Here is a 13,184-nt window from a genome sequence, read left to right as displayed (position 1 = left end):
AACTGGTATTAGCAGAGATAGTTCTATTGATTTCTTCTGCTCTTTTAGAAAATGCTATCAAATCTTCCTTGACATCCAGTAGTCTTCTGTGAAGGACAATGGATGTTCAGTGTGTGCTGAATGGTACTGAGCAATTTTCTAATTCTATGTTTTCCTTCTTCTTGCAGTATAACAAACACCTGTTTGTGCACATTGGGCAGTCAAGCCCCAGCTACAATGACCCCTACCTCGAGGCAGTGGATATCCGGCAGATCTATGACAAGTTCCCCGAGAAGAAAGGAGGCCTGAAGGAGCTCTTTGAAAGGGGGCCAGCTAATGCCTTCTTCCTTGTCAAATTCTGGGTAAGAGAAGGGCCCTTTGTAGGGTACCCATTTGCTATGAAGTTTCTCACTTTAAAAGCTGTGACCTTGCTGGCTGTTAGAAAATTGCTGCCTCCCAACAAATTTTTCGCTGTGTAGGCAACTTAATACAGCCACAGCTGTCACTTTCCTTGACCCCACAAGATCTTTCCTTGACCCCACAAGGTACACTTTCTGGCCTGCAGCAAGATGTGTCTTTCACATTGTCCATTGTAGAGTCATTCTTGACTACTGTCTGCAGATTTGCTAATGGTGACTTGGACCCTCTAGAATTTTTATCTATGTGTAAGTAAAGAATTCAGAAGAAAATGTTCTCTGCACTCTTATGCATTCACTTCTCTCAGTGTTCTCTAACTCTTCAGTCAGAAACAGTACTTTTCCATCTCTTCTCCTGTCTCTGTAGCTGCATTTTGTATTATCCAAGTACTAATAATTTACAGATGCATACTTTCTGCTGGCAGAGCAAAAGATAAAAGAAACATATAATGAAATTGGATTATGCTGATAATATGTTACTGGAATGACTTCTGGTAAATTGGCAGAAATCAGACTGGCAAAAGCTTACTCACTCAATTTGGATTTTTGTGATTTTACTGAAAATTTGCAAAAACTGTGCCATTGTGCTTCAAGGTACAAACAAAATAGCTTTGGTGATCGATATTATCATAAGAATTACGAAATTAAAAATAATAGTAGCTCAGGGCAGTTGTACAGTAGATGGCTGAGGGAATGTGTAATGGGATTTGGAGCCTTTCACCTTGAGTTTACCACATTATTCAACCTCAGGTCAGAGTGAGATGATGAAAAATGAGCTTTTATCTCTCATTCCCTTCGTACAAAGTGGTGCTAGAAAGCCTCCTGACTTTGGTGCTTTCAGAAGAGTTAAGTGCCTTGAGATGCAACTTCCCAGCTGTCCCAAGCCTAGCCTTTCCAGCAATGAGTTGGAGAATGTTGGCTGGCAGTCTTCTTCTCAAGTGCCTGTGCCTAGAGCATTGGTTGCTGATGATTTTTGAGGATACATTATTTTATTATCTGTAGACTCTGTGCTATTGAGCTGGGCCCTTCATGGGATTAGCTCCTGCAAAGTACCACAAAGCCTGCCTGGGGTGCTGAAACAAAAGGTGAAAGATCAGCTCTGCTCTCGATGGGAGAGAAGACAGCACCTTGCTGTGAAGCTTATCCTTTGATAGGGCACCCTTTGAAAGGTGTTGATTGCCTTTTGTGCTTTGGAAGTCTCAAGAACCAAAAAGAAGAGCTTAGAGGGAGATGTTAGATGATGTTAGAGAGAATTAAACACTTGGAACTCCTTGACTTGATGAGAGAGAAATCGTGAAATTGTGATCTGGTGCAACTGTGATTTTATTTGTCAAAATTGACAGTGTGCTTTTCTGCTTTTGTGGTTCAGTTTGGGGATTGTGATAACTTGGTTTTTAATATCAGAAGTCTAAGTGTAGCCTATGCACCATGTCAGACCAACCTTTATCAGAGTTTTGAAAGATTTACATGGTGGCATGTCATCAAGTTGGGCTGTTTCTTTCCCACGTGAGGTGTCCAGTGTTCAGAGGGTATCAGCTCACTGGAATTTGGCTTGATTAAAGAGATGTGACATAGGACTTGAAACATCTTTACTCCAATGTGTGCACGATGTGATGGGGCTCTGCAATTCTATACTTACAAGGACAGAAATATTCCTGGGCTTGGTTTAATATTTTGACTGTCTGGTTCTTTTTTTGGTACCCTTGCATTGCTGAATCCTATCTGGAGTTAACATCAGGTTTTATTGGTTGCAACATTACAGCTTGTGAATAGACAATAGTCAAAGTTAGAAAAAGGTAAAGTTTGCAAGTCAAGTTAAATGAAAACTTCTAAGACTTTAAAGAAGCAAACAAAGAAACAAACACTTTTCACAGATAAGGCAATATGATTAAAAACAAAAAAGGAAGAAAATTGGATTTCAGCAGAAATTTTTATATCCCTCTGCATTTTCATACTTTTGTAGCAGTATGTGCTAGGGTGCTTTTTAATTTTGATGCCTGATAGCTCTGGACAAATATACAAATGTACTGTTGATGTTCAAAGATGTATAAAGCAATTACTACACTGTTGAATTTATAACATCATTTTAGGATAAAATGGTGAGTAGAACTAAATACTTGTAGGGATGTTTTGAGACATGAAGATATGATTGATTTTTCAGAGGTTCTGAGTTGAAGTTGTGGTTACAGGTGACAAAGACTTTTGAAAAACCGAGGAATGAGTAAGTTGGGGTTGTGTATCTGCAGTTTTAGACTTGAAGAATCTGAGGCATGAACCTGCCATTGCTGCAGTAACCACTGAATATACCAGATGATCTGTTGTGTACTAGAGGCCTAATTCTAGACACCAGGTTTGAGGTTTCTTGACCTCAATGTGGTAGTACTAAGGATCTAGTATGACTGAGAAAGAGATGTTCATGTTTGGTCAGAAGTGCTTTAAATTATCTATACAATAGCTAAGAGTTAACAGCTGATGAGTTTGAAACATAAGCAGTGTTTGTAATTCTTCCTTGATTTTGGCACTGGGAGTTTGGTACAATGGACTGATTTTTGGACTTGGGTTGGCAAGTCGTGTATGACATCTGTGTGACATTTCTCTGTGCTCCAAGTGCATTCTAGCACACGACAATGAATGTGAGACATCAGCCTCCCAACACATGGGCAGTGGCAGCCCTGCTCTTTTCCAGGCTAATATTATCTCTGCCACCTGTTCCTTGCTTCTCCCCGTGAACTCCTCCTATATGGATCGTTATTAATAGTTTGGGGAAGAGGCGTTCTCAGGGCTTTGCACGCTAGTAGAATGGAGCTCTTGCATCTTGGGGCTTTCAGAAGTTGTGACATTCTGCATGAAAGACAGAAGGAAAGTGACAAACCAGGAATTCAGGTAGTACTTTGCACAGAGCAGCCATCTGCAGAGACATGAATCAGGGCAATTTCTTAGGATCTCTGTCCTGCATGTGCAGAATGTATGTAGTAATTTCTTTTTGGTGATAGGCAGTCAAATCACTGAGTGTCTTCTTTCAGCTAAATGGAATACACTTTTGTGGGAAAGTGCTGAAAGGGTGGGCTGGAAACTGCTGTCCTGCACTTGGGTTCTCTCCTGTCACAAGCAAATCCAGTCAAAACAGCAGCAAGTGCAAATTGCTCTCAGCACCCTTCTTTGCCCACTGGATGCTTTCAATCGTGAAACTGCCTGGAGAGCAAGGAATGGCAATTTGGTATCCATGTCCGTTCTGTTCTTGGTACTCCTGAGGCAGCAAACAAGACAGCAGCTAGAAACAGGGAATTTTATGATTTTTGCATGCATTAGTTTAACCTGCCATGACCAGCACCACTTCCAGTTGCTGCCCTATATAAGGGGATTCTGCCAATGGCTCTTTTTCCACCAAAGTTGTCCCCCACAGTGTTCAGCAGTGTAGAGATAATTGGCAGAGAAAGGTAGATTGAAAGACTGAACTGCTGAGGAATTTTCAAAGAGTCTTATCGAGAGATAGAGGGGAGAGAGCAGCAGATTAACTTGTGGAGGGCTATTATGCTCTTCCCGGAACAAAACTCTTCTTTTCCATCTAGAAATCTTGTCTTCTAGGTAATTAAACATTCTGCTTACTTCTCTGGAAAGGAGGAAATCTCAGATGTTTCCCCCCAAGCAGGCAGATTCCCTCTTGCAAACAGTATGTGAGTATCTGAGATGTGCTGTATCACAGATATCTCAATGATTGTTGTTTCAGCATATTTGGAAGTCATCAGGCAAGCTATGGATAAGTGTGTCATCTGTGCTGAGCTTACACAGCAAGTTGAACACATCTCACACATCGGATTTCTGCTATGCCAGAGTGTGCACAGCTTTTTACATCTGGAACTTCTTGGACAGAAAGCAAGAATCCTGACTTTGCCAGATAAAGTAGCATGGTCCAGTTGGTGGCTCATAACTCAGATTTAGCTTGTAATATGCCTCGTTTATTTGATCTTCTACCTTTGCTGTAAGAGAGACTGAGAACAGCTGTTGAATGCTGGACACCACCCAACAGCCTGAATGCTGCTGCTGCCCCCGCAGTCCCACCCTGTTCTAGCAGTGGCAAGTGGGAGCCTGGGGGGCAGGCAGCTCAGCCCCTGCAGTGAGACTTTTCTAAATCGTGCCTGTGTCTCCTTTGGCTGCCTAGGTTGGGGTAAGAAATGTGTTTAAGACTCATCTCATTTGTTGTTGGACATACTAGAGCATTTTCCAGAGAGGAGTTGAGCACCTGGGTTCTAGTCACATCCAGTTACATATTAAAAAATTCTATGCATTCCCAGACTATAAAGTGAAGATTAGGTCTCCTGCTTGATGGAGTTCTGGGAAGATTAATTTCCTTTGATTCGTAGTCACTATTATTCCCTTTCATCTTTTCAGGGTGGAATGTACTTGACACAGTAAGTCAGACTTGTCTCTGCTCACCTTGGGTGCTCACTCTAGCACTGGATGTGCTTTGACACAGGTTTTCTTTAGAGAAGCAATGTAGTCCTGAGGATCTAGGTGTTGTGAAGAGCTCACAGGAATCTAGGCATAGGAATCTAGCCATAGTGTTTTTAGATGTTAAGCTAAATGTGGTAGCTCTTCTGGTTATTATGATCTTGTCCTCATGCAATCTTGAGAAGTTTGACTGCATCCTTTCATGAATTACCCCAGTGTCCAGTTCACATTTAGAAGTTAATTTGGCTGTGGCAGATTACAGTGTTCTTCCTCAATCTTCTGCCTTGTCTTCCTTCAGGAGGTAATCATCTCCACAGCAGAGAAAGCTAAGAGATTGGAGTTCCACTCCAATTGTATTCATGTACACCATTGCCATTTTCAGCTCACATATATAAACCAGGCTGCAAATAGTTAAAGGGCAGATATGTTAGTGCTAAATAATCTCTGGTACAGGGACAGTGCCTTGAGAAGATGGGAACCAGCAGCTGTAAATAAGTGAAAAATCTGTGACTGTAAGGCCAGCATTGTCTGGTGTGCTCCAGCTCCATTCTCCTGCAAACACGAAGTCCCCAGCAAACTGCTACTGTCATTCCCTGGAGTTAGTGCAATTCCACATATGTATGTTTATGAGACCTGCAAAGGTGACAGGAGGTGGGTACGTAGCTCTTGGTGGCTGATCACTCCATGTCTGACTGTCCTAGCCCATAATATGGGACAAGCTTTGGAATTAAAAGTGCAGTGTAAATGTGAGGAGCTCCAACATGATCCCACTGCTCCACTGCAACAGAGCTTCCAGGAATCTGATTGTACATATATCAGTGAATGGTGATGACTCCTTAATTAAAACAGTATTACCATAGTTTTACCATTAATGTTGATTAATTGGATGGTAATTGGCTGTGAAATTCTAGTCTGGCCTTCTAATAGGAGGCTTGTCAAACTGTGGATGCATATAGAGTGGCTTCTTAGGGCTAGTGAAGCTTTTCTCATGAGGTGGAACCAGCACCTTTCTGCTTTGCCTCATATTGAGTGCATTTATTTTTTAATTTTACCAGTGAGTCTTTTGGAGAATGTAACCTTAACTTTACTAGTGAGACCCTGAAAATGTTTGTCTGGTGCTGCAGTGAGAACCTCTGCTATGTTTATGTAGCAGTGGCCTGGCCAAGCCTCTGTAGCCTTGACCCTTTGTTCCTTTTGACTCAGTGGGGCAATTTCTTTAGAAGAGCAGAATTGAGTCCATACATCGTGTTTATAACTCCCAGGGGAAATAGCTAAAAAATATTGTGAAGGGCTCCTAGTCTAGTTCCTCTTTGGACAAGGAAATAAATTAATCTTTATTCAGACAGTTGGAGTGTGGGTGAAATAAGCAACACAGTTAGTAGTACTGCTGTTCTCTAATGCAGGTACTTTTTGTGGCTACAGTTATTTAATACCGAGGTCTTCAGCATGGCTGTAATAATTCACTAGAATAAGCTGTCCTGTCTTCTGCTATCCCTGTTGCCACCCATCCTCCCAACACACATTCTTTGTTTGAGCACACCCAAGTGTTTCTGAATCAGACCAGGGAACTGATCCCACTGAGAACTAACTGAGCAATTCCTCAGTGAGCCTTGTAATGCAGCTACAGAAATGTGTGTCAGTACAGCAGGAAAGGGGAAGCACAAACTGTTCTCTCTTGGGGTCAGGACAAGCCTGGCATCATCAAAGTACAACTCTGAGGTGCAGTTTCTCAGGAGACTCAAGCCAACTCGAGTATGTGTTGCTATGAAAATAGGCAATCTTTGTGCCCTCATCTTTTGTTGTGCCACAAAGGCAGCAGCAAACTTACGTGTCTACACAGGGGGAGAAAACTTGACTGTCACTCCTAGACTGACCTGAGCTTTTTGTGAAGTTGCTCCTTAAGACAACTAAACTAACTGAATCTACTATCTCATGGCAGAGAAGAGACAGGTATTTTGCATGGCAAAGAAAGAGGGGCATTCATTATTGTGGTGGTCTAGTTCTACCACATTGCTTGTCCTTAGTGCTGCTCTAGATCTCAAATACAAAAGTCTTCACTTACATTGGTTAAGAAAACACTGCTAGAATGGCATCTAATGCTGTCCTAGTCGCATTGTGTTCACTGTAGCAGGCAGACTCTTCAGTTTCCTCTTCCCTTGGCTCAGCTGGAAGAATAAAATGCTCTGGAGCAGCCTGTGGGAACTGATCTTGCACCTGGGCTTAGGGAGCACAGAGAAGCTCTGTACTTTCAGTTTTGAAGGGGAGGAAGCTGAACTAGGCATTCCCTCACACCCACAGTGTTTCTAGAGCTTAAGGGAACCGCCACTTATTTCAAAACTGTGGTTGGAATGACCCCTGGTGGAAGCTTCAGACAGCCAGGATTTTTAGGAGTTGTGTGCCAACAGAAGGCTTCAGTTGGCCAGCCTTAGGCACCCACATTTGAAAACTATCTGCTACTGGAGATGGGTTTGAACTCAGGTGAAACTGGGCTGGATCCATCAGTAACCTACATTCCTTCTGTTGTATCCTGTCTATTTACATTCTTTATAGCATAGTACCTGAGCCTGATGTGTGTGTGTGTGTGTACTCACACATTCCTGTTCCCTGCTGTATCTTTTCCCTTGCCTATGCTCCTAGGCTGGAAAAACTTTATTACTATTGCTTTACCATTATTTTCCTTCCTTGGTGAGTCAGCCCAGTCTAGCCCATCTCTTGCACTGCTCGGTCTCTGCAGTCTGCTCTCCACATGCTTTGTGAGTACCTCCAAGCTATGTCATATGTTTTTAATGTTAGGAGGATATTCCACCAGAGTTCCCCAATGTGTATGCAAATCCACACCATTTTCTGAAGTGCAAATAGGATTTTATTCAATACTTTTCAGATTTTTCCCACTTGCTCAATGCACAGTGGTCTGCTTAAGGAGCTGGGGATACTCCCAGTACTTTACTATCTTCGCTGTGCAAGTTAATGGTGAGAAAATGCTGCAACCATTATTGATAACCATCCAAATTATTTTTGTTTTTTTTTTTTTTGGCAGGCTGATTTGAATACCAATATTGAAGATGAATCCAGATCTTTCTATGGTGTTTCCAGCCAGTATGAGAGCCCAGAAAACATGGTCATTACATGTTCCACCAAAGTGTGTTCCTTTGGAAAGCAGGTGGTAGAGAAAGTAGAGGTAAGGAGCAGACACCTGGGTGCAAGGTTCCCTCTGGCTGCTGTTTTATCACTTCAAGTATTTGCATCCTGCCTTTGTATCTCAAGGCAAAATATATCTCATGCTTCTTGTCAGGGAGATTGATGCCGTAGATATAAGATCACTCAGCCTGCAAAATAGCCTTGTCATAAGATTTCAGTGAAGATCTGCTACTGTTTGCTACTTTTCCCTTAAATCTCAGTTTCTGAGGAAATGTAAATACATACGACTCTTAGCTCTGTCGATTCTCTGGGGTTTTTTGGGAAGCAAAGGAAAGCTAGGTAACATAGATGTGTTTTGTAGTCAAGAAATGTGAAAACACATAAGCAACACCTCACGCTCATCAGTGTTTTTAAACAGATCATTTATAGACTATAGTTATTAACTTGACTGTAATAATTTACAGACTATAGTCTTTTGGTTTTATTAGACCTAGAAATTATACACTTACAGCTTGAGCAACATGGGAGCTGCAAGTAACTGGATTATGCATGTAACTGGCATTGAAGAAATTCTTTTTGATGCCACATTCAGCTGCCAAGAGAGCTACTTTGACATGCCTCCTGCTGCCCTGTTTCTCAAGGAACCAGAAGCATCTATGTGCAGAACACAGCTGTTCTCATGTCAGGAGTCAGTTCAAGGTGCATCCTTCCTTACAAGCCATCTAGAGTCACATGATAGACATGCCTGAAGTTGGGTTAAGTATTTGCAGATGGGATAGAGAGGCTAAAAGAAGGTATCTTGGTGCACATGGAAGAAGACCAAGCTTCTTGGGTGAAGAAAGGTTACAGGCATTTAAGGGTCTGCTGTGAAATCATAAAATGTGGCCTCAGTTTCTCTTCAAAGGGAGATAAAATGTACAGGAGCTAAGGTGTGAATGTGAGCAAAAAATCCCTCTGTGTATCATTGGCCAGACCCTTTCCTACGTGGGGGGCAGAAATTCTATGTTCTCTCACACAGGTACCAGAAAGCTTTAGTCTTTTTTAGCTATCAAGCATCCTGAGCAAAATATTACTATCATTACTTCCTGTCTTGCTAAAACAGTAGTTACTAACTTTTTCAGTTTATTCACACCTAATATTTGTCCAGTAGAGATGCAGACTGTAGCATAGGTGTCAATTGGTCTGTTCCTCTGAGCTACCTTTCACAGTGCCTTGAGGGTTTGCTGCTCAGAAGCTGGAACACACCATTCTAAAGAAAACAAGAAATCAAGCCAAAGAAATTAGAGAAGTCAAGGGGACTGACCTGGGTGCAAAGTACTGTGTTCACTCTTCATAAAATTATTTAAAAGTGCTGCTGTTTCTGTTTTGAGTGTTTCTGTTCTGAGTCCCTTTTTGTGATGGTGTCACTGGTGTGCCAGCGCAGCCCCATGTTCCCCTTTGTGTTCTGCCTTGCAGACAGAGTATGCACGTTATGAAAATGGACACTATTCCTACCGCATCCACCGCTCCCCTCTCTGCGAATACATGATCAATTTCATCCATAAACTCAAGCACCTTCCCGAGAAGTACATGATGAACAGTGTGCTGGAGAACTTCACTATCTTACAGGTGGGAATCTCAGGTGTTTTCCTTTCAACTTGGCAGCATGTAAGCACCATGCAGGAGTTCACTGTTGAGAGTCAAAGCAGATTTCCTTTTATAGCTCAGCATCTAATTGAACTTAGTGTCTTTCATGTGTATTGCACTTCAAGACCATTTATGGAGCTCTAGAGATAGTAACTCATGCAGAGGAGTGGCAAAAGAATTTGAGAGACCTGGGTAAGAAAGAGATGAAACAAAAAATAAAGGGAGAGTTCATGAGGCAGAGAGACAAAGGAAAGGGAATGATTAAAAAGTCAGTGAAGGAAATGCTCATTCCACTATTTTACAAATATTGAGGTCCTTTCTGTGCCCTGGCCCTTTTTACAAGGTAAAAAAACCCACAAGGGCACTGTTAAGTGGCTATAAAATTCTTCTGTGGAAAGAGTTCTTCACTGACCAAAGAGGGGAAAGAAAGCAGTTTCTTCAGGACCATCTGGGACCTGTACAGAATATAGAGATGTGCAAAGGAAGGGGGATTTAGTGGGGAAGCTCTGTGACACCTTCTGAATCACTGCAACCTTTAGATAGGTCAGGATTACAAGGCTACAGCAATTAGACTTGTGTTATTGTTTTATTATACCAGGAGCCTTTCCAGGCTCAGCTGTAACCTAAATTTGGGAAGAGGGCAGACAGCTTAAAAGGTGGATTTTTCTAATGGACTGAATTCTGTGTTCATCTCTATAAGAGGCATCACAGAACTTTGCCCAGAGAACATGAGTCTGGGTAAGTAGAAGAGATGCTGGTGGTTGTATGAAAGACTAGAAATCAAAGTGGTTTTCATTCTATTCTCTGAATATCTTGAGTAACTGCAGGCAACTCATTTCACTGCTCTGTGGCTCAGACACATCAGCTATAAAACACAAGGTTAATGATATACGTCATGGGGCATTAAGAAGTTTACTCTTTCATGTTTGTATCTTAAACATCTGGAAGAAATAAGGAGTATAAATGCTGAGTTCTATTAGATGAGCAAAAGCATGAGAGGGGCTGAGACAGGGAGATGGAAGATCTGTGTGCTGTAGTCCATACTGGGGAACATTGTAGCTGCCTCTTCTGCATATTTCATTCTTCAGTCAGGCCAGCATTTCCTATAAATTTTAAGAAAAAAGCTGTCACATAGTTATACTTCCTCAGGGGCTTTGTGTTTTGAGAAATCTCATGTCCTTCCCTTATCTTCTGGCACTGAAGGCATGTCCCATGTGGGTGCTAGCACACACTACCTTGCAGTCCTGTGCAAGATGAAAATGCTGCTCCCTGAGCAGCAGCCTGAGCATTTTCCACTCCCCACCAGGGAGCTGAAAAATGCATAATGTGCTGGTAGTCCTCAGTCCCCACTACCACCTTTGAGGCAAGTCTAATTATATTTTTTTCTGGACCTTTTTATGAGCTTAGATACTCCTAATCTCAGAAACATAATTTGTATTGCTTTGCACATTTTTCTGGATCTAAAACTCCCAAGATTTCAGAGCTCATTTTTCAGTAAAGGGCTTGGTGCCTTAGCACACCTGCATGTGTATAACTCACCACATCTTACAGAAGAATGGACTTTAACTGCAAATCCAATCATGAAGTAAGAAAAGAAAACAGAATAGACCAAAATCAGACTCCTAAAATTAATAAGCAAGTTTGGAAACAGCTATTTTCTTCCTGTTTTCTCAAGAACAATTGGGCTTTGGTACAGTACAAGCCTCCAGCTGGAATGGTTTTCTTCTGCTGTTGAGTTTGTGTTATTGCTGATAAAAATCTGTCTCTTCCAGCAGGAGAGAACTTTAGCTATGGCACAAACCCAGGTGACAAGAATGTGCAAAGTTTTGCAGTGACAGAGAGAGGGAAGCTGAGCTAGGAGTTCTGAGAGCAATATTTCTCTTGTCTCTGCCATGTAGTGCATGCTGCAGAAACTAGGACAACACTGCTTCTTCACAATGCTGCTGATAGAGTCATGTTGTAGAGACAGTAAGGGTCTTGAGGGACCACAGAAAAAAAAAAGGGAAAAAATGAGCTTCTGTAAGAATGCATGAGTGTAGCAGTCCTTCTCCCAACATCTACAGTGGATGGAATGGGAGGTGTAATGGAGTCAAATCTATAAGTCTCCTGTAAAAGGAGTTATACTTTAACCTTCATGTTCTGTGTCTACCGCTGACAAGCAGGAGCAGATGAAGGAAAACAACAGTCTGTGTTTGTGATATATCAGTATATCTGTGAACAGGTGTGGATGTGCCACAGGAGGGGGCCTCCCTCTCTATGCCTAACAAACAGAGCAAAAAGAGCTTTTTTTTGTGAAACACTTTCCCTCTGCAACACCGGTGGTGGGAAGTAGAGAACCTGGTGGACCTGCTTCCGCTGATGTGATCACTGCTTGGTCACAGTGGTCTTTCCTCACAGTGGTCTCTGCTCACTTCCCTGTCTCTTCACTGCATTGTAGTTCTGAGGCTGCAAAAGTGCTTTGGTGTGTGGCCAAGCTGTGTATCGATCCTGCATTTCTCTGCTCTTTGTCTATTGTCTATTACTGACCTTCTGTTTTATGTTAAATGTGTTGGAATATGTAAGCAGAGAAATAGCAGTTTCCATTTCAACTTCTTCTCCTTTTCTGTTTAGGTTGTGACAAACAGGGACACACAGGAGACCTTGCTGTGCATAGCATATGTTTTTGAAGTATCAACTAGTGACCACGGTGCCCAACATCACATCTACCGGCTGGTGAAGGACTAGAGACTCTCTGCCCTGAGTTGTCCATGGAATGCATGTCTAAGAAAAAAGTCTGTGCTTGAACAACCCCTGTTCCCCCCCCATACCAAACTGAAAAATAAACTGCGGATATTGTGTATTTTCAGAAAAGTACCTCTGAGCTGGTTTGTGATTGATAGAGTGAAGTTTCCATCTCCAGGTTTGTGCAAATAGAAAAAAGACTTGGAGTCAAGGAAAAAGGCAAATGACTGCTTTAGGGTCTCACCACCATCAGCATCCTGTTAAAAGCATTTCCCACAGTGCACACTCAGAGTGTGATCACACACATAAAAGGAGCACATGCATCTGAGCATACAGGTGGGGCAGTGGCAATGGCAGCAGCTTCCAGAACTCTGATCACAAATGAACAGGTTGAAAATGTTCGTGCTACACCTGGTCTGAGTGTGTGCACTCATAAAAAGTCAACACATGCATAGGTGTGGTTACCATACATTTGTAGACATACATAGTCATGTGCCTGTGTATAGAGGTTGCACATGTATCCTGCACAGCTGCCTGTCCACATCAGCAGTTGTGCAGCCACAGGCTGATTCAGCCTTGCTCTGTTAGGGGCTTGTTTCTTTTTCCCTCTCTTCCATGCACGATAGTGAGAGGCCAATCTTTCTTCTGCGTTTTAAATGAAGTTATGCTTAGAAAATTGGGTATGTTAAATCATGTTGTCATGCCCAGCAGATTTCCTCTATGTATCAAGTCTGATGACTTGACAGACTAAAATAATTGCTGCTCTTGCTTCTGTTCTCCCTGCACAGCTACGAATGCTCAGTGAGCCAGTCTGTGCTCTTGTGCACCAGCAAAATAATTGTTTACAGAGGTCAT

General features: G+C 42.1%; 1 protein-coding gene across 1 annotated transcript in view; it reads left to right on the top strand.

Annotated features, from left to right (window-relative positions):
- The window catches only part of TEAD4 (TEA domain transcription factor 4), a 50,164-nt gene extending 37,703 nt beyond the window's left edge, over positions 1-12,461 (top strand). Inside the window, exons 10-13 of the mRNA XM_056498482.1 lie at positions 168-341; positions 7,882-8,022; positions 9,438-9,590; positions 12,219-12,461. Coding sequence (XP_056354457.1) covers positions 168-341; positions 7,882-8,022; positions 9,438-9,590; positions 12,219-12,332 — 582 coding nt within the window. The 3' untranslated portion in view covers positions 12,333-12,461. The remainder of the gene's footprint in view (positions 1-167; positions 342-7,881; positions 8,023-9,437; positions 9,591-12,218) is intronic.
- The last annotated feature ends 723 nt before the right edge of the window (positions 12,462-13,184 follow it).

This window comes from Oenanthe melanoleuca, chromosome 1 (genome assembly GCF_029582105.1).
Source record: "Oenanthe melanoleuca isolate GR-GAL-2019-014 chromosome 1, OMel1.0, whole genome shotgun sequence".
Classification (NCBI taxonomy): Eukaryota; Metazoa; Chordata; class Aves; order Passeriformes; family Muscicapidae; genus Oenanthe; species Oenanthe melanoleuca.
Note: the sequence above shows the minus strand (reverse complement) of the source record. Positions and strands in the feature narration are given on the sequence as shown.